General features: G+C 36.7%; 1 protein-coding gene across 1 annotated transcript in view; it reads right to left on the bottom strand.

The window, feature by feature from the left end:
- The window catches only part of DYNC2H1 (dynein cytoplasmic 2 heavy chain 1), a 364,877-nt gene that overhangs the window by 145,540 nt on the left and 193,815 nt on the right, over positions 1 to 25,522 (bottom strand). Inside the window, exons 71-75 of the mRNA XM_022560560.2 lie at positions 18,460 to 18,525; positions 16,405 to 16,455; positions 15,529 to 15,606; positions 13,391 to 13,522; positions 12,332 to 12,404 (exon numbers count right to left, since the gene is read on the bottom strand). Coding sequence (XP_022416268.1) covers positions 12,332 to 12,404; positions 13,391 to 13,522; positions 15,529 to 15,606; positions 16,405 to 16,455; positions 18,460 to 18,525 — 400 coding nt within the window. The remainder of the gene's footprint in view (positions 1 to 12,331; positions 12,405 to 13,390; positions 13,523 to 15,528; positions 15,607 to 16,404; positions 16,456 to 18,459; positions 18,526 to 25,522) is intronic.

Raw genomic sequence — 25,522 nt, 5'->3', positions numbered from 1 at the left:
ACTCTAAAATCATTCACATACTAGTAAGAACTAACATTTATTGAATGTTTAAGGTGCCAGGCATTTTTCTAAATGCTTTACATCTATGACATCATCTAATCCTAACAACAACGTTAAGAGGTAGGTGCCCTGAATACCACATTCAACAGACACAATCAGCACTGCGGTCTTAATATACAATTCTCTCCCTACTGAAGCCAACCATATTACCATACAGGTTTTCATTCATTTATATAACTGAGAGCCTACTCTGTGCCATGCATGTGCGGAATCAGATTTCCACATGATGTGGGAAATAATATCATTCTCATGATATAGGACAAAGATTTATTTCTTATGTCCTTGCATTAAGAGAAAAAAAAAGTGGTATAGAATGAAAAAATGCTTATTTTGGAGACAAAAATATAGATCTCAGTTTATGTTTGTTAGCTAAATGACCCTATGCAAATCACTAAAATGCACTGTGCCTTGGTTTCCTCAATTGTAAAACAGGGATGAAACAATCCATAGGTCATTTGGAGGCAAAATAGGATACAAAATAAATAGATTCTATTTATTCATCACGTACTCTATGCTAAGCATACTCAAGGAAATTTAATGTCTTCCCAAAGACCACCCATCCACTAACTGCTAACTGTATTCAAGGTAATTCATCTGTTCTTTTTTCTATTCTGAAGCTCTTCACAAACTGTAAAGTCCTACACAGACAAGAAATTATAACTTCACTGTTATATTTAAAACTCTTCTGCTACAACTTTACTGTTTCCATTATTAACGTATTTAGTAAAAGCCAAGCTAAAGAAGACCCACTTCAATTAAAAATCAAAAATACACTTGTCTGAACTGAGCTAAAAAAAAGAGTATGATACAAGAGTTTAACAGAGGATTAGAATGTAACAGAATGAGTACAGAGGAAAGAAGGGCTTTCTTATATCCTCAACTGTAGAAACGAATAGATAATATTGTACCTCAGAAATCCTAAAATAGCAGGAAAAGACATTCTTAAGGAATTCTGTAACACGCACTTTAAAATATGAATTCAATGCCATCAAGATGGGCTAAAACAGGCATTTCTAGATGACCATCCTGAAAAGACAAATTTCACACCTGAACTCTTCCCCTGTATTCTTCACAGCAGCAATAAACAATGCTAAGCAAGGATTTTCAAAGACAGAAATATTTCTAATACTAGGTGAAATTTACCCCAACAGCCATGTAAAATTGATGAATTGCTTCTAGAGGCATATCTTACGAATTTTGCTTTTAATTAAACTGGTAACACTCATTCTTTGTAATAGAAAAGAATTCTTATATATTCATGGCAATGTAATAAATATTTTTATTTTCATATGTTCATTTATTTATTCATAAATTCTCATAAGCATTCTAGGCCAATTAAATGTACTGTGATATGATAAAATGCATCAAAAGCCTTAAAAATGCACATTGCCCTTGACTCAGTAATTTAAACTATAATTAATTCAAGAAATAATTCAGAATATGAATGCAGAAGTATGTACAAGAATTTTCCTTGTAGCTCTTAATACTAGTTAAAACAGGGGGAAACACAAGTTTTTAGAAACAGTAGTCTGAATGAGTAATTTCTGATAGTGATATAAAGGAACTGAAGTTACAAAAATGGTGAAGTAAAAGATCATGCACTTAAAAGTAGATTAGCACTGTTTGAGGAAAGCAGCCTAGGAACCTGTTTGGAAAACTGGGAATTTTGGAAGAAAGCACTAACCATTCTGTCTCTAGACTGCTGTTCTGGACTAGAGCTGCAACATCTCCAGCCTCCAGCCAACTCTGCTCGCTTCAGACTGGCCACCACAATCCTAATTGGCAACAACCAATTCCTTAATACCTATCCTATTGCTCCTGTTTCTCCTGAATTCAGTGGGTTTTGTATATTGACAGACTCCTTGGTTTGTCTCAAGTCTGAAGTCAAGGGGAGAGTCCGTCAGCAACCAAGGACCTCTCTGTTCAGTCCTGAGCAGGATTTTCCTCAAATTGTAGGGCTTGTCCGTATACTTGTGGCCCTAAATATATAAAGGTATATGGTTATACCATCCCCTAGACTTTCTCTAATTGTTGAATATTGTGCAATGCTTAACATATTAAACCATTAAAGCCGTCTGTCCATTTATCTTTATTTCAAATATCTGAACATATGGCCAGCATATACTTGAGCTCAGTGTTTGATGGTGAAATTTAAATGTGGATAAAATAAGAATAGTATACCCATGAAAAGAAAAGTAGATTAGGCAACATGATACCATATTGTATATGCATCTATGTGCCTAAAAAGAATAGAAAGGTGTACATAAAAATGTTAATGATGGGCTTCCCTGGTGGCGCAGTGGTTGAGAGTCCGCCTGCCGATGCAGGGGACACGGGTTCGTGCCCCGGTCAGGCAAGACCCCACATGCCACGGAGCGGCTGGGCCCGTGAGCCATGGCCGCTGAACCTGCGCTTCCGGAGCCTGTGCTCCGCAACGGGAGAGGCCACAACAGTGAGAGGCCCGCATACAGCCAAAAAAAAAAAAAAAAAAAAAAAATGTTAATGATGATTATCTTGTAATGATGGAAAAACAGGTGTTTCTCATCTTTTTACTCCTCTATATCTTCTCATAGACCTCTAATTAGATGTACTATGTGATAAGAATATGTCAAAATGTATATAAAGATATTTTCATATAAAATGACCACAAACATTTTTATTATATGCACTATGAGCTACTGTCAGTTTGTTGCAAATGCTCCTGAGAAGGATAGGTAATTCTGGTATAATATATTTCTCCTTATCTTTTCTAACAACTACAGGCATATCTCAGAGATACTGTGGGTTCAGTTCCAGACCACCGCAATAAAGCAAACATCGTGATAAAGCGAGTCACATGAATTTTTTGGTTCCCCCGTGCATATAAAAGTTATGTTTACACTATACTGTAGTCTATTAAGTATGCAAGAGCAATATGTCTAAACAAACAATATAAATACCTTAACTAAAAAATACTTTATTGCTAAAAAATGCTAACCATCATTTGAGCCTTCAGCAAGATGTAATCTGTTTGCTGGTGGAGATTCTCGCCTCATTGTTGGCGGCTGCTGACTGATCAGGGTGGTGGCTGCTGAAAGCTGGGGTGCCTGTGGCAATTTCTTAAAATAAGACAACACTGAAGTGTGCTGCATCGATTGACTCTTCCTTTCACCAATGATTTCTCTGTAGCGTGCAATGCTGTTTGGCAGCATTTTATCCACAGTAGAACTTCTTTCAAAAGTGGAGTCAAATCCTGACACTGCTTAATCAACTAAGTTTATGTAATATTCTAAATCCTTTGTTGTCATTTCAACAATCTTCACAGCATCTTCACCAGGAGTAGAATCCATCTCAAGAAGTCACTTTCTTTGCTCATCTGTAAGAAATAACTCTTTATCCATAATTTTTTTAATCATGGGATTGCAGCAATTCAGCCACATCTTCAGGCTCCACGTCTGATTCTAGCTCTATTGCTATTTCCACCACATCTTCAGTTACTTCTTCTACTGAAGTCCTGAACCTCTCAAAGTCATCCATGAGGGTTGGAATCAACTTCTTCGAAACTCCTGTTCATATTGATATTTTGACCCCTTCCCATGAATCGTGAATGTTCTTAATGGCATCTAGAATGGGGAATCCTTTCAAGAAGGTTTTCAACTTACTTTGCCAAAATCCATCAGAGGAATCACTATCCATGGGAGCTATGGCCTAAGAAAATGCATTTCTTAAATAACAACACTTGAATAGCAAAATTATTTCTTGATCCACGGGCTGCAGAATGGATGTTGTATTAACAGGCATGAAAACAACACGAATCTCACTGTATATTCCCATCAGAGCTCTTGGGTGACCAGGTGTATTATCAGTGAGCAGTATTATTTTAAAAGGAAACTTTTTTATTTTCTGAGCAGTGGGTCAACAGTGAGCTTAATCTAGTATACCATGTTCTAAACAGACGTGCTGTCATCCAAGCTTTGTTGTTCCATTTATAGAGCACAGGCAGAGTAGATTTTTAGCATAATTCTTAAGGGCCTGAGGATTTGTAAAACGGTAAATGAGCATTGGCTTCAACTTAAAGGTACCAGCTGCATTAGCCCCTAACAAGAGAGTTAGCCTGTCCTTTGAAGCTCTGATGCCAGGTATTGACTTCTCCTCTGTAGCTATGAAAGTCCTAGATGGCATCCTCTTCTAATAGAAGGCTGTCTCGTCTACATTGAAAATCTATTGTTTAGTGTAGCTACCTTCACTTATTATCTTAGCTAGATCTTCTGGATAACTTACTGCAGCTTTTACATCAGCACTTGCTGCTTTACTTTGCACATTTATGTTATGAAGACAGCTTCTTTCCTTAAAGCTCATGAACCAATCTCTGCTAGCTTCAAACTTTTCTTCTGCAGCGTTCTGACCTCTCTCAGCCTTCGCAGAATTGAAGAGAGTTAGGGCGTCTCTCTGGATTAGGTTTTAGCTTAAGGAAATGTTGTATCTGGGTTGATCTATCCAGACCTCCAAAAATTTCTCCATATCAACAATAAGAATGTCTCACTTTCTTATCAGTCATGTGTCACTGGAGTAGCACTTTTAATTTCCTTCAAGAACTTTTCCTTTGCATTTATATCTTGGCTAACAGTTTAGAGCAAGAAGCCTAGCTTTCAGACTATCTCAGCTTTGGACATGCTTTCCTCACTAAGCTTAATGAGAAAGACACATGACTCCTCCTTTACCTTGAGGACATTTAAGTGTTATTAACTGACCTAATTTCAATTTGTTGTGTCTCAGGGAATAGGGAGGCCTGAGGAGAGGGAGAGAGATGGGGGGAACAGCTGGGTGGTAGAGCAGTCAGACACACATAATGTTTATCACCTAAGTTCAATGTTTCATGTAGGCATTATTTGGCACCTCAAAAACAATTACAAGAGTAACATCAAAGACCACTGATCACAGATCACCATAACAAATATAATAATAATGAAGAAGTTGGAAATATGGCGAGAATTACCAAAATGCAACACAGACACGAGTTGAACAAATGCTGTTTGAAAAATGGTGCCAAAAGACTTGCTTGACACTGGACTGCCACAACCTTCAATTTGTAAAAACTACAGTAACTGCAAAGTGCAATAAAACAAGGTATGCGTATACTGACTGAAACATATGTTTTATTTGGAAAATACATGCCAATACAGAAATTATCTTTTAAAAGTTAAAATGATTACCATATCATTTCTTAATTTAACAAATAGACACTTTAAACTCCATGAGGAATTTTATCTGTTTTGCTCACCATTTTGTATACAGAGCCAAGCATAAATTCAATTATTATTTCTAACGTTAAAATCTATAAAACTCTTAGAGCAAAAGATAAGCAGAACACTCTATGACATAAATCACAGCAAGATCCTTTTTGACCCACCTCCTAGAGAAATGGAAATAAAAACAAAAGTAAACAAATGGGACCTAATGAAACTTCAAAGCTTTTGCACAGCAAAGGAAACCATAAACAAGACCAAAAGACAACCCTCAGAATGGGAGAAAATATTTGCAAATGAAGCAACTGACAAAGGATTAATCCCCAAAATTTATAAGCAGCTCATGCAGCTTAATAACAAAAAAACAAACAATCCAATCGAAAAATGGGCAGAATACCTAATAGACATTTCTCCAAAGAAGATATACAGACTGCCAACAAACACATGAAAGAATGCTCAACATCATTCATCATTAGAGAAATGCAAATCAAAACTACAATGAGATATCATCTCACACCAGTCAGAATGGCCATCATCAAAAAATCTAGAAACAATAAATGCTGGAGAGAGTGTGGAGAAAAGGGAACCCTCTTGCACTGTTGGTGGGAATGTAAACTGATACAGCCACTGTGGAGAACAGTATGGAGGTTCCTTAAAAAACTACCAATACAACTACCATAGGACCCAGCAATCCCACTACTGGGCATTTACCCTGAGAAAACCATAAATCAAAAAGAGTCATGTACCAAAATGTTCATTGCAGCTCTATTTACAATAGCCCAGAGATGGAAACAACCTAAGTGTCCATCATTGGATGAATGGATAAAGAAGATGTGGCACATATATACAATGGAATATTACTCAGCCATAAAAAGAAACGAAATTGAGCTATTTGTAATGAGGTGGATGGACCTAGAGTCTGTCATACAGAGTGAAGTAAGTCAGAAAGAGAGAGACAAATACCGTATGCTAACACATATATATGGAATTTAAGAAAAAAAAATGTCATGAAGAACCTAGGGGTAAGACAGGAATAAAGACACAGACCTACTAGAGAACAGACTTGAGGATATGGGGAGGGGGAAGGGTAAGCTGTGACAAAGCGAGAGAGAGGCATGGACACATATACACTACCAAACGTAAGGTACATAGCTAGTGGGAAGCAGCCGCATAGCACAGGGAGATCAGCTCGGTGCTTTGTGACCACCTGGAGGGGTGGGATAGGGAGGGTGGGAGGGAGGGAGACGCAAGAGGGAAGAGATATGGGGACATATGTATATATATAACTGATTCATTTTGTTGTAAAGCAGAAACTAACACACCATGGCAAAGCAATTATACTCCAATAAAGATGTTAAAAAAAATCCCACAGAAGATAAATATATATTCATTAATCCAATTTATACAATATTTCAAAGTATTGGAACATTTTGGATTTAGAGAAAAAACTCATGAAAAACATTTTACTGTTTAAGATAACACAGGTGACACTCATGTTACTGGGAATTGCATGTTAGCCATTCCACCCACAAAACTCCTGTAAAATCCACATTGCACTTTAAGTAAACTTAGTCTATATATAATCACTGGTTTTAAAACCCAACTAATTTTGACTCATGACAGCATTTGAACTGTCAGTGTCAATCATTCAAAGCTATTCAATAAAGTTAAAGAGCCAAAAATGTTCATTCCATTGTGAATTATCAAAGCGTAAAACTACTTGTAAATCACTGGGATCTTATATTTTGACCTTGACGGTTAAAATACATAAATTCTCTCAAAAGAAAAAAAGAACTAAAAATAAGTCAATGAAATAACTCTAACCTTTATTGTATTTTATTTTACTCAGACAAAATGTTGAGATAATAAAAAAGAAATAATTTGCAGTTTAAAAAGGAAAGAATATTTGTTTTTCTGTTAGTTTTGTTTTGTTTTTTTGCGGTACGTGGGCCTCTCACTGCTGTGGCCTCTCCAGTTGCGGAGCACAGGCTCCGGACGCGCAGGCTCAGAGGCCATGGCTCACGGGCCCAGCCACTTCGCGGCATGTGGGATCTTCCCGGACCGGGGCTTGAACCCGTGTCCCCTGCATCGGCAGGCAGACTCTCAACCACTGCACCACCAGGGAAGCCCATAAAAAGGAAAGAATATTGCTCCTGTACTTTTTAGGTATCTGAGTAAAGAAAGCAGCAAATACTATCAAACTATTATAGTTAGCAAGTATAGTTGATTCATTCTTCCTCATTCATCTCATCCTCCCTAACAAAGAGACTGATAAGAAAATTACTTTTCCTTTATCAGAGAGAAAAGACAACTCTTAAAATGTAACACAAATATCAATAAAAAGAAGGAAAATCGACAACCACTATCTAATCTAACACACATCAACCAATTAAATGGGAAAATACTCTTTAGAAATGCAATAATACTCAAGCCTGGAAACAAACAAAAAGTGTCCAACATTTTGTGGTAGAGTAAAATTCTAAAGATACCACTTTCAAGATTCCTACCCCTTGGTTGTTCAATCAAACACTAACCTAGGTACTTCTGTGAAAGGACTTTGTAGATGTAACTAAGGTTGTGGATCTTAAAATAAGATTATCCCATATTATCCAAGTGTGCCAATTTAATCACTTGAGCCTTGGAAAGCAGAAAAACTTCTCCAGCTTAAAGTCAAAGAGATGCAGCCTGAAGAGAGAACAGGAGAGATGAGGCAGAGGGGGCAGTCAGAGATGTGAAGCATGAGAAGAAATCAATCTGCCATTGGTGGCTATAAAGAAGGAGGAAGGGGGCCACAAATACAATCAAAGAATGCAAAGGCTTCTAAAAACTGAGACGGACTTCTAAGAACTCAAAATGACAAAAAGAACCTCGATTGTCCAACTGCATGGTGCAAATTCAGCTGAGTGAGTTTGGAAATGGATTCTTCCCAGGACCTCCTAATAAGAGTCCAAATGACCAACACCTGTATTTATTTAGCCTTGGGCAACTTGGATCAGAGAAACCAGGAGGGCCTACCAGACTTCTGACCTGTAGAACTATGAGATAATAAATGGGTATTGTTCTAAGCTGCTAATTTGTGGCAATTTCTTACAGGAGCAATAGAAAATGAATACACATTTCCTTATGTCCTTCCTTTTCTCTTAGACACAGATGTCACAGGACAGATTGAGCTATGGAAGCAAAGATCATGGGATGGCATGTTAGCATGGATAAGAGAAGTAGAGGAATGTAAAACTAGAAAAGTTTCAAGGCTCAAAAAGACTTTTTGATGAAGAACCTTTGAGAAGTTACTGGTTCTTGCAGCTATTGCACCATCTTCTGTGAACATGAGTACCTCAATACACACAGCATAATATTGTGCTCAGAATAACTATTAAATCAGAATTACAGAAGTCAGAATATCTGCATCTGGTAACTGTTATTTTGAAAAAGTAATGCAGTAGATTCAAAACTGCTATTTTGAAAAAGTAATGCAGTAGACTGTGTTAGTACACAAGGCTTGGTTTGTAGGATTATATTAAAGCAGCATGCCTGAAAGTTTTGAGGCATGTTCTGCTAACTTAAATCTTCAAACCAAAACTACTTTCATAAATGCATCTTTATAAGTTACTATTTTAAAGTTTATAGATTATAAAAAGGATTGCTGAAACTTAATAAAAGTCTTTCCATATGAATAATGTTTGAGAAATTACATTTGAAATCAAATCTCTAAAATTTGATTAAAAAGATAAGTGCTTGTCATTTTCCAGCAATATGAACTTTTAAAACTTATTCATACAGTAAAACCTCCAATTTTATATAAAAACTGTATTAATAAAACCACTTGACCAAATACAAAGTCATCAGGCCATATACCAGTATATATGGCTTTTGCTTAGAAATAGGTAGAGTATAATTTTAGAAGTATATTAAACTTCCAAAGCATTTGAATATGTGCATATCATGAGGTTTTCACTTATGCCATTAAACCTTAAATGTCATTTAACCTAGAGATGAAATAATACAATACAGAAGTATTCCAGAGAGTAGGTAGAGGGTCAAACTACAAATTCAACAAGAAAGGTCATGTGCAATGTGGCACAAACAGCATATTTTTAAAGACTACATGGGTGAGAAAAGAATAGCCTCCTAAGAAATTCTCTGAAATTGCCTCATTTTACTTAAACTTGCATTTGAGTTATAGGAACAGACAAAAAATATATATAAATGAGCAAGAAATATATCAGTTAGTGTTAAGAAATGGGTAAAGAATTAAAGCAAGTAGATGTGTTGGTACTGATTAAATGGCCCGGAAAGGCCTCTCTGAAAATGCAATGTTAACATCTGAATGATACAGAGGAGCCAACAATTAATAAAAAAGAAAAAACAAACAAAAACAGAGAACAAACAGTGCAAAAGCCCTAAGGTTGTTTTCCCCATGAAGGCACAGTGGCAGACAAGAAGGAAGCAAGATGAGGTTAGAGAAGAAGGTTGGGGCCAGACTGTGTGGGGCTTTGTAAGCTTATACAGTTGACCCGTAGATAATGCAGGGGGGTTATGGACACTGACTGTCCACAGGCAAAAATCTGAACATAGCTTAGAGTTGACCTTCTGTATCCGTAGTTCCTCTGTATCCACGGTTCCTCCATACCCGGAGTCCCACATATTCAGATTCAACCACCTGCGGATCATGTAGTACTGTAGTATTTACTATTAGAAAAAAATCTGCATAAAAGTGGACCTGCACAGTTCAAAACCATGCTGTTCAAGCATCAATCATATATAAATCTGGAATTCATTCTAAGTGTTTTTTGAAAAGATTTTGGAAATTTTAAGCAAAAAAGAGAGATGATTTGGTTTAAGTTTTTAAAAGCTCACACAGCCTTCTGGAGAGAATGGACTGAAGAGGAAGCACAAACTGAGGCAGGGAGACCGATGAGGAAAGCGGTCTCTGATTTAACACACACTTACAGTGCCCATGCGCCAGAAGCTGTTTAAGGCACTGGGGCACAACCATGAACAAAACAAAGCTTGTGCCCTCATGTGGCTAATATTCTAGTTGGGGAAAAGGAAATTAATAAACAGGTAAATAACAATATGTCAGATGGTGATAATAGTTAAAATAAACAAGGCAAAGGAGGATATGGAGAGCTGAGGAAAGAGTACATTATTATATAGACAGTGCTCAGAGAAAGTATTAGCTTAAAAGATGACAATTGAGCAGAGAAGCAAGGGTGATAACTGGGGGTGGAAATCTGCTGGAAGAAGGAACAGCAAGTGCAAAGGCCTTGAGACTGCAGAAACAAACTTGCAGCACTAGAAAAACAGGAAAAAGCCTACTGTGGTTGTTAAAGATTGAGCAAGGGTGACAGTGGTAGGAGATGAGATCTGAGGGGAAGAAGAGGACCAGAAGAGGTAAGACCCTGTAAGACACTGGAGGGACTCTGAGAAAGATTAGGTGCCATCAGAGAGTTAGAACGGAGAAGTGATATGATCTAACTTATATTTCAAGAGACACTCTAGCTGCTATGCTGAGAATAAACTGGAAGTGGGAAAGAAAGAAAGCCTGATATAATGGTGGCTTGAAAAAAGTGGTAGATGGTAGTGGAAGTATGAGAAGTAATTAGATTCTCCACATTATGAAGATAGAGCCAAAGCTATGGCAGTAAATGAGGTGACAGATGATGGTGGTTTGCATTAGGTTGGTAATAATGACACCAAGTAAATGAATTCAGACTAAGTTTTAGAGTTGGAGCCAAAAGGACTAGCTGGTAGATTGGGTATATGAAGTAACGAAAAGAGAGAAAGGATCACTTCTGGGTTTTTTGTTTTGAGCAGCTGAGTGGATCCTAATACAGACAAATCAAAAGTTCTGTATTGGTCATCTGACATTCATAAGAAAACATCAAATGAGCATCTGTATATATGATCCTAGAATTCCACAGAGAGGTTGGGGTTAGAAATAAGAGATATAAAAGTCAGTAATTTACAAATGATATTTAAAGTCAGGAACTGAATGAAGTCATGAAAGAATGTATAATAATGAAAGAAGGGAACCCAGGGCAAGACTGCAGTGGAAGGAAGAATATTCCAACATTTAGAAGGAAGGAAGAATACTCCAACATACAGAGAAGCAACCAATAAAGGAAAGAGAAAAGGAAAATCCTAAAAGGATTGAGAAATGAAAGAGGAAACATAATAATCAAGAGAAGAAAGTGGAAAGTGTTTAAAGAAGGAACAAATGGACAACTGTGTTGAGAGATCAAGTAAGATAAAAGCACAGAAGTCACTATTGGAAATAGATATATGGAAGAAGACCTCATTAACCTTAACAAGAGCAATCTTGTGGAACTTTAGGGAGGAAGTACAAATAGAATGAGTTGAAGGTAGAATAAGAGTTGAGGAAATGGATTACTGTGGTCTTTGACTATGGACACACTTTCAGGATGTTTTGTTGTAGAAGAAAATAAAGAAATGGGACGATAGAAAGGGGATAGAGGGTCATGGGCACCATTTTTAAGACAGGTGATACTAAAATATGTTTGTATACTAACAGAAAGGATCCAGTAAAGAAGGTGAAATTGATGATGCAGGAAAAAGGGATAATGGCAGGAATGAAAAAGGAAAGAGCAAATGGCTGGCCTTTAATTGGAGCAAGGACATTCATTCAGAGTAACAAAAGGGAAAGCAGAATGAGTATGAGTACCATTGTAGGTAGCTGGTAGAACTGTTAGTGGGAAATAAACATTTTCTGTCTTATTGCTTCCATTTTCTCAAAAAATGCTAGTAAAAGGTTACTTCAAGGGACTTCCCTGGCGGTCCAGTGGTTAAGACTCCGTGCTTCCAGTGCAGGGGGTGCAGGTTTGATCCCTGGTAGGGGAACTAAGATCCCACATGCCCCGTGAAGTGGCCAAAATAAAAACAAAAAACAAAAAAGAACAGGTAGAGATTGTAAGATAAGTACGATAAAGGGGAAAAAATGTAAACTAAGGTCAGCATAGAATAAAATGTAAATTAAAAACATACTTCAGGTCACTGGTCTAGTTCTAGAAAAGAAGTGTACTTACCCAGAGTTTTACATGCAAATAGAGTCATGGCACTTTGCAATCTGTCTGGTCTGAGAGCCTGTACCACAAGAACCTTAAAATAAAGTGCAGAGTATTTTTAAATAATAAAGTTCCTATAACAGCTGTAACTAAACAATAGTTAATGTTAAATTAAACAAATGTTTACCACAATATTTACTATGCCTAAAACTGTCACAATAGGTATATAAAAAGACACGTCTTTAATAGCCAAAATATTACTAAAATTCATCAGATCTACCATCAAAAGTAAACATCAGCATGTAAGGGTCATAGTATTAGCTATGTCTTCAGGAACTAATAAAGAGCCCAATGGCCGGTGAAAATAAGGGTATGTAGGTAAAGCATTCTTGGTGACAGCAGTGTAGAAGCATAAAACTCTTAACCAAAATTTTCAAACTACCAATTTTATGCTGAATCATATCTATCTGTTCCTAGATGTTTAAGTTTTCAAATGAAGTTTTTCTCAGTTTTTTTTTTTTTCATTGTTTTTAAACACACTTGGTGAAATAGAATTCAACAAGGGGCAGAAGCACAGCCAGCAGCCTAGTTAAGAGATATAAATGGAAGGGTCATTTCCTGGAGTGTCAACTCCTGTGCCCTCTACAACCTAAGACTTTGGTCTAGCCAAAAGACTGAGTGGAACCCACCAGTAGGTTTCATCATTATATTTCGACACAAAATGGAAAAAAAAAGTTCCCTGTTCCTCACCATAAGGTCTTTTCCTTAGAGAGAACCCTGGGAAAAGAGTGAAAAGCCTGTACAATCTATACTTTAACTTCTTTAGGTAAGACGTGTTCTCTATTGAGAAATCCCCCTTGGGTCAGAGGCAGAGGAAGTAAGAAAAGCTACAGTGGGAGACACCCTACCCAGAAAGGTTGCCAATGATTTCATTGTCTGGACAAGGTGGCAAAAGCAGAAAGCCCTTTCCCACATACGCCCATTAAGGTTATGTGACACCCTAAAGGCAAAGCTTTTATTTAAATGGCTTCTGAGTGACAACAGAAACATTAAATACATTTACACGTTTAGACAATTTACCTGCTGAAATAAGGAAACTTTCTTTGCAAGAATAGATGGAAACTCTTGCTCACACATTGAATTATGATAATAAGTATGCCACAAAGCTACATCTTCAAAACAGAGGGTCTGATAAAGACTGGGGAGAGCAATCTAAAAAATAAAAATAACCATATATACTGAGCTACAAGCAAATATAAATACACACACATACATCCATACTAAATACACACACACACTAAAAAAAGTAAGTGGAAACCAATTATTGATATTTACCATTTGTTTTCTAATTCGTGTTGGCTTATTTAATCACTTCTAGATCAGAAACAGTATGGCAGACTTATCTAATCCAGAATTAAATAAAAGCAAATATTTCCAAAGTAGTACTAAATCAATACTGCAAATTAACAAATCTTTTCTCTATGTAAAAACATTTGTACCTATCTCCACCTTGTGGAGAAAAGAATACTTTCATTAAAACCATGTGCAAATTTTAACCATTGCCAGAATGGAGTTCCATGTTAGAGTGCAAAAATATGCCCAGTTTCAAATCTTGACTCTATACTTTCTCAGTGACCATAAGTAAGTGACTATATCACTCTGGGCCTTAGTTTCTTTATCTGTTAAATGAGGACAATAACAGTAGCTCCCTCACAATGTTGAAAATATCTAATGAGATGATCCATTTTCAAATTCTGCATACCTTGAACATAGTAAGTCATCAATAAGTGCTGGCTACTCCTACCGTTTTAACCATGTGCTACTGTACCATTAGAATAGTTGTGAAGAAAAGCAGGGAAAGGAAAGGAAGAATGGAAACATATGTTACAGATTTTGAGAGAAGTATATTTGTCTTTCATTACCCACAAAAACAACACTTTAGCCTGAGTAAAGAACACAGACAGAACTGTTAGGAGTTAGGCTTTTTCTTCCCCATGCCCCCATCCTCACTGCCCAAGTCATACGAGGGGAAGAAACTGTGGGGAGGGGAAGGAAGGAAGGAGAGAAAGAGGAAAAAGACACTATATTTGGAAAACCTACATATCAAAGGCATGTAGGAATGTGGTGTCAGAATGCCTTAATTAAAATCATAGTTCCAAAACTTCCCAGCTATTTGATATTGGATAAATTATTTAACCTGTCTACACCTCAGTTTGCTCTTCTCAAAAACAGGCATAGTTATGACCTCTTCAATAGGTCATTGTGATAATAAAATAAGATAATGCATCTGAAGTATTTAACATGATGCTTGGCACATAACAGTTCCTCAAAAATATGTATGAAATTGAAAAGAAAATAGGTTCATGCATTTTGCAACTCGCTGCACTGATTCTTATTTCTCATCTGTAAAAAGAAAGTTAATAATACCTCCCTCTTAAGGTTTGTGTGATAATTGAATAAGATAATTCATTTGAAAATGTTTTATAAACTAAAATGATAATAAAACACTAATGTATATTATAAACTTTCTCTGAATAGGAAAGCCCCCCTTTCCTAAATGTTTTGCATTTCTTTACTTAACAAGAAATTAGTATGTGAAAAAAAGCATCATTATAATTTTTTTTTTTTTTTTTTTGGCGGTATGCGGGCCTCTCACTGTTGTGGTCTCTCCCGTTGCGGAGCACAGGCTCCGGACGCGCAGGCTCAGCGGCCATGGCTCACGGGCCCAGCTGCTCCGCGGCATGTGGGATCTTCCCAGACCGGGGCACGAACCCGTGTCCCGTGCATCGGCAGGCAGGCTCTCAACCACTGCGCCGCCAGGGAAGCCCCATCATTATAATTTTTAGGTTAACACAGTTAAGATTTTTTCTCAAGTGTAACCTCTCAGTAGATCAATTGTTCAAACAATTTTAACTGTATCATGTTGATTATTATTAAGTTTGCCATTAGGAGTTCATGAAATAGTTCAGAGGTCCTGCCCAATAATCCAGAAATCTCTTCAAATTCTCACTATTTTTCATAATTATTGATTTTATGCATTCTATTAAAATTGTTTAAAGGACTAATCAGAATAATTCTTGGATATTCTTTTACCCAGGGATTTTACATCATTTCACAAAAATATCAACACTGAGTATGAATAAGTAGCACATAAAAATATAAACAGAAATAACTCAAATACTAAAAAAAATAAATCTTTCATAGTAGAAGAGGAATACCTTTAATGTTGCCACTGCCCAGCTTCTTTCCTGGTCAATCCAAGACGGAAGTTGATCACGTATTCTTTGTTGAGAGTCCTTTTTAATAAGAGCAATTATTTTCCTTAGTATATCTGGTAAAACTCAGACTTTAAAAAAATTAAAAATTGACCAGCTAATTTTATGAACACTATTTTGAAAAAAACTCATTCTATGTATTCTTTAATTTTTATCTATTTTACAAGTCAATATGGTAAAATTCTACATAACATCAGGTACTGGTAAACATTTAGACAAATGTTACATTCATTTTCATAGGGCTTAATCTTTTGTAAAACTTCAGAAAAACTCAAATGTAATAAGAAACTTCCATAGAATTATATTATTTTTAATTGTATTTTGCATGTCAGACATAATCTAGGTTTCGCATTACAGTTTGGATAGGTTGCTTTGAAGAATAATATTATCCATTACATGTTTAAATAGAAAATTACTAGAGAAAAAGCTAAATTTGAATAAAGTTGTCAAAAGTTAAATGAAGTAGTTTTTAACTTTACTTATATAAGAAAATTTTCCTAGTTATGTTACGAGATTTGACCTTCCTCAAATTACAAAAGTTTTCTTGGAACCAAATATATATACACTGAAAAAAAGAAACCATATTAATTTCTTATATTTAATTAATATTCTCAGAAGAATACATGTCCTCAAGGACAAAAAAACACATATAGGTCCATTTTCTATTAGGGCAATATACAGGCAAAGATATAGTCCTCTAATTAAAATATAATTTCAACAGTAATTTAAAACTTCTCTCAAGCAAATTATATTTCATGAAAACAAAGCCAGAGTTATTTTCACTAAGAGTGAAATAATAATTTTGTTATTCTAACTTACAGCTTTCCGCAGCATGTCTCCAACAACCACACCTGTAAATGTATCCCATTCCTATTAAATAAAAATATGAGAAACACACAAAAAATATTCTAACCATTTAACAAATCTTTTTAAATTTCCCCATAAGACAGCTTACAATTTAGCTTTCTAAAAACATGGAAAAAAATAAAACTCCTTTCATACCTTCCCACTCTACGACATTAACATAAGAATGAGTTCATGTACCATACCAACATAAAACATTAAAACAAAATCTACTAGAATAATTTTAAGACAAAAATAGAACTACAGGGCTTCCCTGGTGGCGCAGTGGTTGAGAGTCCGCCTGCCGATGCAGGGGACACGGGTTCGTGCCCCGGTCTGGGAAGATCCCACATGCCGGCGGCTGGGCCCGTGAGCCATGGCCGCTGAGCCTGTGCGTCCGGAGCCTGTGCTCCGCAACGGGAGAGGCCACAACAGTGAGAGGCCCGCGTACCGCAAAAAAAAAAAAAAAAAAAAAAAGAACTACATTATACATGTGAGTCTCAACATCTAAAAATTTAAATGTCTTATTCAATTAGCATTTGTCACTACATTTAATTTTTCCTATTATATACTACTCCTCACTAACAGATAAGCAGTAAGGTGCGCCAAAAGTTTAAAAATTGTGTATATTGGGAAAAATAGAGAAAAGTACTACCACTAACTTATCTTTTCCAACATATTGGGAGAAGACTGCCATTACTCCTTTTTTTAAAAAAATTAACCCATGGAATCAAAATTGATCAAGTGTTACAGAATCTAGAGCTCTTAGAAAATCTATGTCTTCACTCTGGGTTACCCATTCAGATAATTATGGGCACTACCATATTATTTGTTACACATTGGCCAGCAAATAAAGCCAGGACATATTAAAATTTGAGAGCCATATGGAAAAATTACCAAAGCAACATACTTCCTGCCTCCACCCACTCTGACCACTCATTCTTCCTACTGAAGTTATACAGTCACAAATAAATAAAATACAAATTATCACTACTACTTTATGCAAGTCAAATAAAACTGTTCTCCTTTCCCAATGATAATTTATTTATACTCCAGGAGGGAAAACTAGGGAAAATTAAGTCTTATACAGCAGAACATATTGAGCATGGTGAAAAACATACAGGAGGAGGGAAAGGCATCAAAGTAAATAGCTTAAATAAAAAGAGTCAAGTTAAATTTGGAAGAAACTATACAAGTCAGCCAGAGCATGTGGAGTTAGAGGAAAAGAGAGAACAGTCACATGGAATGGTATGCATTCTTTTAACTATTCAAATGAGGGGAACCCAGAGCATAGTTACAATCTGACCATAGAGAGTTAAAGGTTACTAGGTCAAAGTGCACTGTCCATATATACTATTCGCTGCCACCCTGGCTACTGAATGCTCACTTTAATGATAATGGCATAATAATGAGAAAAATCACTTACAAATAATTTTTTTAATATTAGAAGCAGGTCAGAGATGGATTACTTAGTTCTATCTTGAAGGAAATTATTTTCAAGTTTGAGAGGGGGTTATATGGTAGACCAGAAATGAAGTCACAGACAAAAAAAGATAAATTATACATTAAAATATTAACATAAACCTGCAGGCTCAAAGAAGGCTTCTGAGAACTGCCCACCCTCTTGCTTCATCTGCTGACTCTGAGCAAGTCAGTGGAGGTAATAAATAATGTAGTGGCATACCCATATTGTTTAACTTTTTTATATTTATCAGTTCCACTGCTTAGACGAGGGAAATAAGAAGGCTGACTCTACTGGTGCCCTGGAAAAGTGGACTTGTGTTCAGAAAAATCTAGGTAGTATGGTAAGTTAGAGTTCTTTCCCTGCCTTACCATTGCTTCAGAATACTGGGCTCACCCAAACGAGAGTACAACTGTAAATCAGCATCTTACACTAAACTTCTAACTAAGTAAAAAATAGATTGACATGTAATTTCTAGCCTTAAGTAACTTCTAATCTAACCATAAGTCTGCCCATTACCAGATTTCTATGCAACTTTTTAAATAATTTTCTCCTTTCCTTCCACTTACATTTTCTTGAAAAAGTTCAGGATGCATGCCTCGAACGAAATGCAAAGCGAACATCAACTGATCAGCCTGAAAAGAATAACAGATGTTATCTTGCTTTTTCTAAATTTGTGTTTTTGGAAAAGCATAGTACTTAAATTTTGGTTCACAAAATCTGTATTCTGTCATCTAATAATCTACTTTTATCATCTACATATGACAACTCTTCTAAGTTGGGGATGAGAGTACAGAGAGAGTGCTAACACTTTTAGAGGTAGTGCTAAGGATTAATCAGTGTGTACATCTCATTAAAAAAAAAAACAGATTTAACTAGCTGAAATATGATTGTGAGGTTTAGATTAGTCATTACTAACCAGATCAACCTTTTGGATTAGTAATCTTCAATCTGTCAGTATGTTATATTCTCCTGAATATTCTGTATGCCCCTAAATCAAGAAACTTCACTTCTAGAAATTTATGCAGGGGATCAAAAATGTACTCCTAGAGAAGAAATAAGGATATTCATTGCAAGGTTTTTAAAATGTTTATTTATTTATTTGGCTGTGCCAGGTCTTAGTCACAGCACATGGGATCTTCGCTGTGGCACATGGGATCTTCAGCGTAGCGTGCAAGATCTTCGTTGCATCATGCGGGGTCTTTGGTTGTGGCATGAGGACTCTTAGTTGCGGCATGTGAACTCTTAGTTGCGGCATGCATGTGGGATCTAGTTCCCTGCCCAGGGATCAAACCCGGGCCCCCTACATTGGGAGCATGGAGCCTTAACCACTGGACCAGCAGGGAAGTCCCGCAAGGCTTTCTATAATGAAGGGAAAACTGAAATAAATGTTCAAAAGTCTATCATGAATAACAGTCAAATCAAAGTGTATAGCATAGCTCATATTGTTTATTTAAACAAATATGTTTATATAAACAGATATGGATATATATCTGCAAAAGAAATTAGAAATAGATATCAAAATTTTTATCAGTGATTTATTTTTGAGATTACAGGTTATTTTTATTTCATTATTTTTTCTTAGGTATATTTTGCAAACTTTCTAAAATAAGCTTATATCATTTCCATAAAAAAAACAACCAGCAACCAGTTTACTAACAAAACCATCTGCTCAAGCACCATCTTTCCTACCAAGTTCTAATTCAAACTTTATTTAGCTTTTCCCATATTGTAAATAATACTTTATTCGTATCTAATATTATATCTGTGCATGCTTATAAACCTACAGATAAATATAAGGATATTACAATACAATATATGCAAAAGATATGCTCAAAAAAAAAGATCCTGCTGTAAATACTACCAGCAAGTGATCTCCTTGCCTGCAAGAAAACCACCCCTCTGTTGGAAAAATCCAGTGTCTTGAATAATACAATACAAAATAATAATTTATTTTATAAAAGTATATATTGGGGGCTTCCCTGGTGGCGCAGTAGTTGAGAGTCAGCCTGCCGATGCAGGGGACATGGGTCCGTGCCCCGGTCCAGGAGGATCCCACATGCCGTGGAGCGGCTGGGCCTGTGAGCCATGGCCGCTGAGCCTGCGCGAACAGAGCGTGTGCTCCGCAACGGGAGAGGCCACAACAGTGAGAGGGGCCCACGTACCACAAAAAAAAAAAAAAGTATATATTGGGTATGTTTGTGTGTGTATATATACATATATATATAGCAAGTACTCAATAAATATGTATTAAGTGAATAACTAAAAAACAAACATGTTCACAACTACAACACAGTCAATGAGTGAAAACAAAGCATAAAAACTGGAAGCAGATGGCCATCACTCAGGTATGAGAAAAACAGTTACAACCAACTACAGTGTATATAAAATAGCTACCATGTGGCTTAAAATATATAAAAAGCAAGGCATATCATTGGGAGATATGTGTAATATTCTTTGGAATTAGAAGGTTAGAATTCAGGTTTGGCTGGAGACTTTGCTGGTGGTCCAATGGTTAAGAATCCGTCTTGCAATGCACTGTACACCGGTTCAGTCCCTGGTCGGGGAACTAAGATCCCACATGCCGCGAGGCAACTAAGCCCGCGTGCCACAACTACTGAGCCCACATACTCTGGAGCCCGTGCATCACAACTAGAGAGAAGCCTGCGCACTGCACTGAAGAGTCCACTCTCCACAATGAAAGATCCCGCGTGCCACAACTAAGACCCAACGCATCCAAAAAATAAATAAGTAAATATAAAAAAAGAGAATATTAAAAAAAGGAATTCAGGTTTGGGATTGAACAGTAGCTAGCTGTATAAGGCAGTAAGTTGCTTATTTTACACACTAACGAATATTGTAAATGATTATAATAGCATCCCTCATCTAAGGTAAAGAAATAATGATTACGATAAACAAGACAATAAATGTATTACTTTGAAGGCTTTATCACTTAATAATACAGTCAATTCTTTTTTACACACATATAATGCACACACAGTATTAATACATTTATTTAGCCATTTCTTTCTTTGAACTAAGGAAGAGTAATGTAGTCTCTAGTGTTAGTGGAGAGAAGAGAAGGCTCTACAACTCTCTGAGTCCCAGATTATCCACTGGAGTCAACGAACTACTTTATTGATTATTACTGAGCCAAGCTCTAAAATGTTGGCAAAAAATAGGCACATGTTATGTAGTCAATAAATGGGTAATGGTGGTCATCCTTTTCTTTGTTTTCTAGTCACAGAAGACATCCTGACCTTAGGGATAAGCCTATAATCAAGTTGGCCCAATCTCAATATATCATGCCACAGATAATGGTACAAGGGATGATGCCATATGACCTAAGCCAGGCAAACCAGGATCATCTTCTATGATTTTCCAACTGGGAGATGGCAGAAGAAAGCTGTTTATGGTAGCTGTCTGGTTGCCTAGCTGTACCAATGAATCCCTTTAGCCATAAGAATTTAACAATGATTTTATAATGAGGAAAAATGATAATTCAAGAATAAACATAAAAATATAGTTTACTGAGAGACAGAGGACACATTGCCAATTACCCTGAGGTAAAATCAAGAATGAATTAATCAAGCTTAAGGATTATCTGAATATTTGTTTCCAAAAAAACCTGTCAATAACCAGAGTTTAGAAAACATTTTGGACCTATAATATCCTTGATCTTCCGAGCTTATGAGTCGGAAAATTTGGGTGTTTTAATTTAAGTTCAATTTATTTCAGTACGCTTGGGTTCTGTTACAAAATAATTTAATATCAAGAGGATACATAATAAAATTTCAACTGATATCTACATAATTAACTAGCTGAATGAAGAAAAACGGTAAGAGACAGTAGACCACTGGATGGTATATGTCAGCCACATATTCCATACCATGCCATCACACACACATCATACTCTAGTAAAAATTCAAAAAGAGTGAGACTATTAGAGAAGGATTAATACAATATGAGAGAATCTTAAAGTCAACTTTATAGCTGATAAGAAGTTCACATTTCCGAACGTAATGGTTTGTTTTAACCACATTCTATTACCAAGACGTCTTTGGCATCATGCAAAATGGGTTTGAATTCTAGCTCCAACACCCACTACATCTGAGTAACCTAGAGAAAGGTTAAAGCTCTAACTCTCGGCTTCTTCCTTTATATAATAGAATTGTTGTAGGAATTAATTAACAATGTGTTAAAGTGCTTAGTGCCTAGAACGCTGTAAGTCTTAAAAGGCGACAGATAGTAACTATCTGCTTTACAGTAAAAAGATACAGTACGTAATACTGGAAAGGAAATTTATTTCAAAAATATTCCATAAATCCCACAAATCTCAGAGACTAAGAAGCAGTAGAAACTATAATTCATTCATTTTATTTCTACCCTATAATATTCATTGCTTTCAAATATGTTTAATGAAAAGTCTAAGTAGATGTTACCATATGAAGAAAAATCTTGTTTTAATCTCAAAGAAGTTGATATAGGATAGAACTCAGGCACTCACACTTGTGCTTGAAGCTAAATCATACATTTTAAAAAAGAATTCCATGCACATTTACCTATACTTCCAGAAACTCTAAAGGGTTAGATACAATACTAAAAGTTTCAAAGTTATCTAAGCAGAAGAAAATTATCTAAATTACCAAGGTTCATTTTAATAACCACAGTTTATAAAATTTCTAAACACCCAACCAGAGAACTTCCATGTTTTTATTATAAGAAAACACATTTTGATAGGAAAAATACCATAATTCAAATTAAATGAAATGTAAGATAAATACAATCATGAGATGCTGTAATTATTTTATTTGTAAAACATAATATTCATCTGAATTTTAATCAATCAACTAGCAAATTCATTTGAAGAAAGAAGCAAGGTGAGCTGCATAGGCATAAAGTTTAGAAGGACTTTGCATGAAAAAACTTCTATTTATACATAACAAGACATTCTTCCTATACCATTTCAAATCTTTTAGACAATACTTCCATAAGGGGAAACAATAAGAATCATATGGTCTCACAACATTTTTTTAACCTGTTTCTGTACTCTCGCCCAATATAGTTGGAAATTATTTAATACGCCAACAAATTCCATTATTTTGTATCTATTTGAAACAATAAACTGTGATGAAGAAATGATATGTAAAGGTGCTAACTTGTACATAGGTTTACTATAATCATCATAAGTTTGGGGAAACCAAATATGCTACTTATCCTATCATTGTCTAAGGTACTTAGGTTACTGAAATAAACACTTTTGAACTCATGAATAAAAAGAATGATATAGCTAATAATCTAAACTGAAAGTACTAGACGATTTTCCCCATTTGGTTTAATTCATTAAAAGTCTAAATTTTCTGATATAAAACAAGTCAATCATTTCTCTGTTCCAGGTCAAGATGCTTTCAGTTCAATGTGATGTGAATACTAATAATTCTCTCTCTATTTCAAGAGTCTATTGTTGTCATACTGCTCTCACTAACACAACAGCAAAACCAGCATTAGAGAAGCTCTGGCAGTCAGTTTAACGTAACGCTGACTGCTAAAAACCGAAAACCTTTCACTAAAATATAAAATTGGTTCCATCCTAAGTAAGGTTAGAGTGCTAAATCTTGAGAAATGCACCTCAGTTTTACAATTAATGTGCTTTCTGAATTTTTATTCACCACTGAAACTCTATGGAATGCTGAATTCAAGATGAATAGATTTAATATCACTCCTATAGAAATACGAATTTTACAAAACAGATATTCCATTATCAATTAAAAACATGTCTTAAGAGACCTTCAAGATGGCAGAGGAGTAAGATGTGGAGATCACCTTCCTCCACACAAATACATCAGAAATAAAACTATATGTGGAACAACTCCTACAGAACACCTATGAATGCTGGCAGAAGACCTCAGACTTCCCAAAAGGCAAAAAACTCCGCATGTACCTGCGTAGGGCAAAAGAAAAAAAAAAAAAAAACAGAGACAAAAACAATAGGGACAGGACCTGCACCTCTGGGAAGGAGCTGTGAAGGAGGAAAAGTTTCCACACACTACGAAGCCCCTTCACCGGCAGAGACAGCGGGGTGCTGGTGGGGAAGCTTTGGAGCCATGCAGCAATAAGGGTGCAGAAGGCAAAGCGGAAAGATTCCCGCACAGGGGATCGGTGCCGACCAGAACTCACCAGGCTGAGAGGTTTGTCTGCTCACCCACTGGGACGGGTCGGGGCTGGGAGCTGAGGCTCGGGCTTCGGAGGTCAGATCCCAGGGAGAGGACTGGGGTTGGCTGCGTGAACACAGCCTGAAGGGGGCTAGTGCACCACAGCTAGCCAGGAGGGTGTCCGGGAAAAAGTATGGACCTGCCTAAGAGGCAAGAGACCATTGTTTCGGGGTGCGTGAAGAGAAGGGATTCAGAGCACCGCCTAAACAAGCTCCAGAGATGTGCAAAAGCCACGGCTATCAGCGTGGACACCACAGACGGGCATGAAACGCAAACGCTGCTGCTGCAGCCACCAAGAAACCTGTGTGCAAGCACAGGTCACTATCCACACCTCCCCTCCCCGGAGCCTGTGCAGCCCACCACTGCCAGGGTCACGTGATGCAGGGACAACATCCCCAGGAGAACAAACGGCGGGCCTCAGGCTGTTGCAACGTCATGCTTTATATTTGTTTAGTATTTAGAGTTTATTATCATTGGTAGATTTGTTTATTGATTTGGTTGCTCTCTTCCTTTTTATATATATATTTTTTTCCTTTTTCTCTTTTTGTGAGTGTGTATGTACATGCTTCTTTGTGTGACTTTTGCCTGTATAGCTTTGCTTTTACCATTTGTCCTAGGGTTCTGTCTGTCCATTTTTTTTAAATTTTTTAATTTTTAAAATTTTTTTTTTTTTGCGGTACGTGGGCCTCTCACTGTTGTGGCCTCTCCCGTTGCGGAGCACAGGCTCCGGACGCACAGGCTCAGCGGCCATGGCTCATGGGCCTAGCTGCTCCACGGCATGTGGGATCTTCCCGGACCGGGTCATGAACCCATGTCCCCACATTGGCAGGCGGAGTCTCACAAACTGCGCCACCAGGGAAGCCCTAATTTTTTAATTTATTTTTTAGCATAGCTTTTAGCACTTGTTCTGATTGGTAGAATTGTTTTTGGTTTGGTTGCTCTCTTCTTTCTTTCTTTCTTTTTTTCCTTTTTTCTCTTTTTTTTTTTTTTACAACTTTTTAACTTTTTAAAATAATTATATTTTATTCTAATAACTTTATGTTATTTTATTATTTTATATTTTCTTTCTTTCTTTCTTTTTTTCTCCCTTTTCTTCTGAGCCATGTGACTGACAGGGTCTTGGTGCTCCAGCCGGGTGTCAGGCCTGTGCCTCTGAGGTGGGAGAGCTGAGTTCAAGACACTGGTCTACCGGAGACCTCCTGGCTCCATGTAATATCAAACGGCAAAAGCTCTCCCAGAGATCACCATCTCAACGACCAGCAACCTACAGTGCTTGACACCTATGCCAAACAACTAGCAAGACAGGAACACAACCCCACCCATTAGCAGAAAGGCTGCCTAAAATCATAAAAAGGTCACAGACATGCCAAAACACACCACCAGAAAGACAAGATCCAGTCTCATCCACCAAACACAGGCA

The sequence above is a fragment of the Delphinapterus leucas genome, chromosome 7 (genome assembly GCF_059928025.1).
Source record: "Delphinapterus leucas isolate spDelLeu-1000000601 "Yukka" chromosome 7, BTC_Dleu_Yukka2, whole genome shotgun sequence".
NCBI classification, from domain to species: domain Eukaryota; kingdom Metazoa; phylum Chordata; class Mammalia; order Artiodactyla; family Monodontidae; genus Delphinapterus; species Delphinapterus leucas.
The sequence above is the reverse complement of the archived record's forward strand: the minus strand, read 5'-3'. Positions and strand labels throughout refer to the sequence as shown.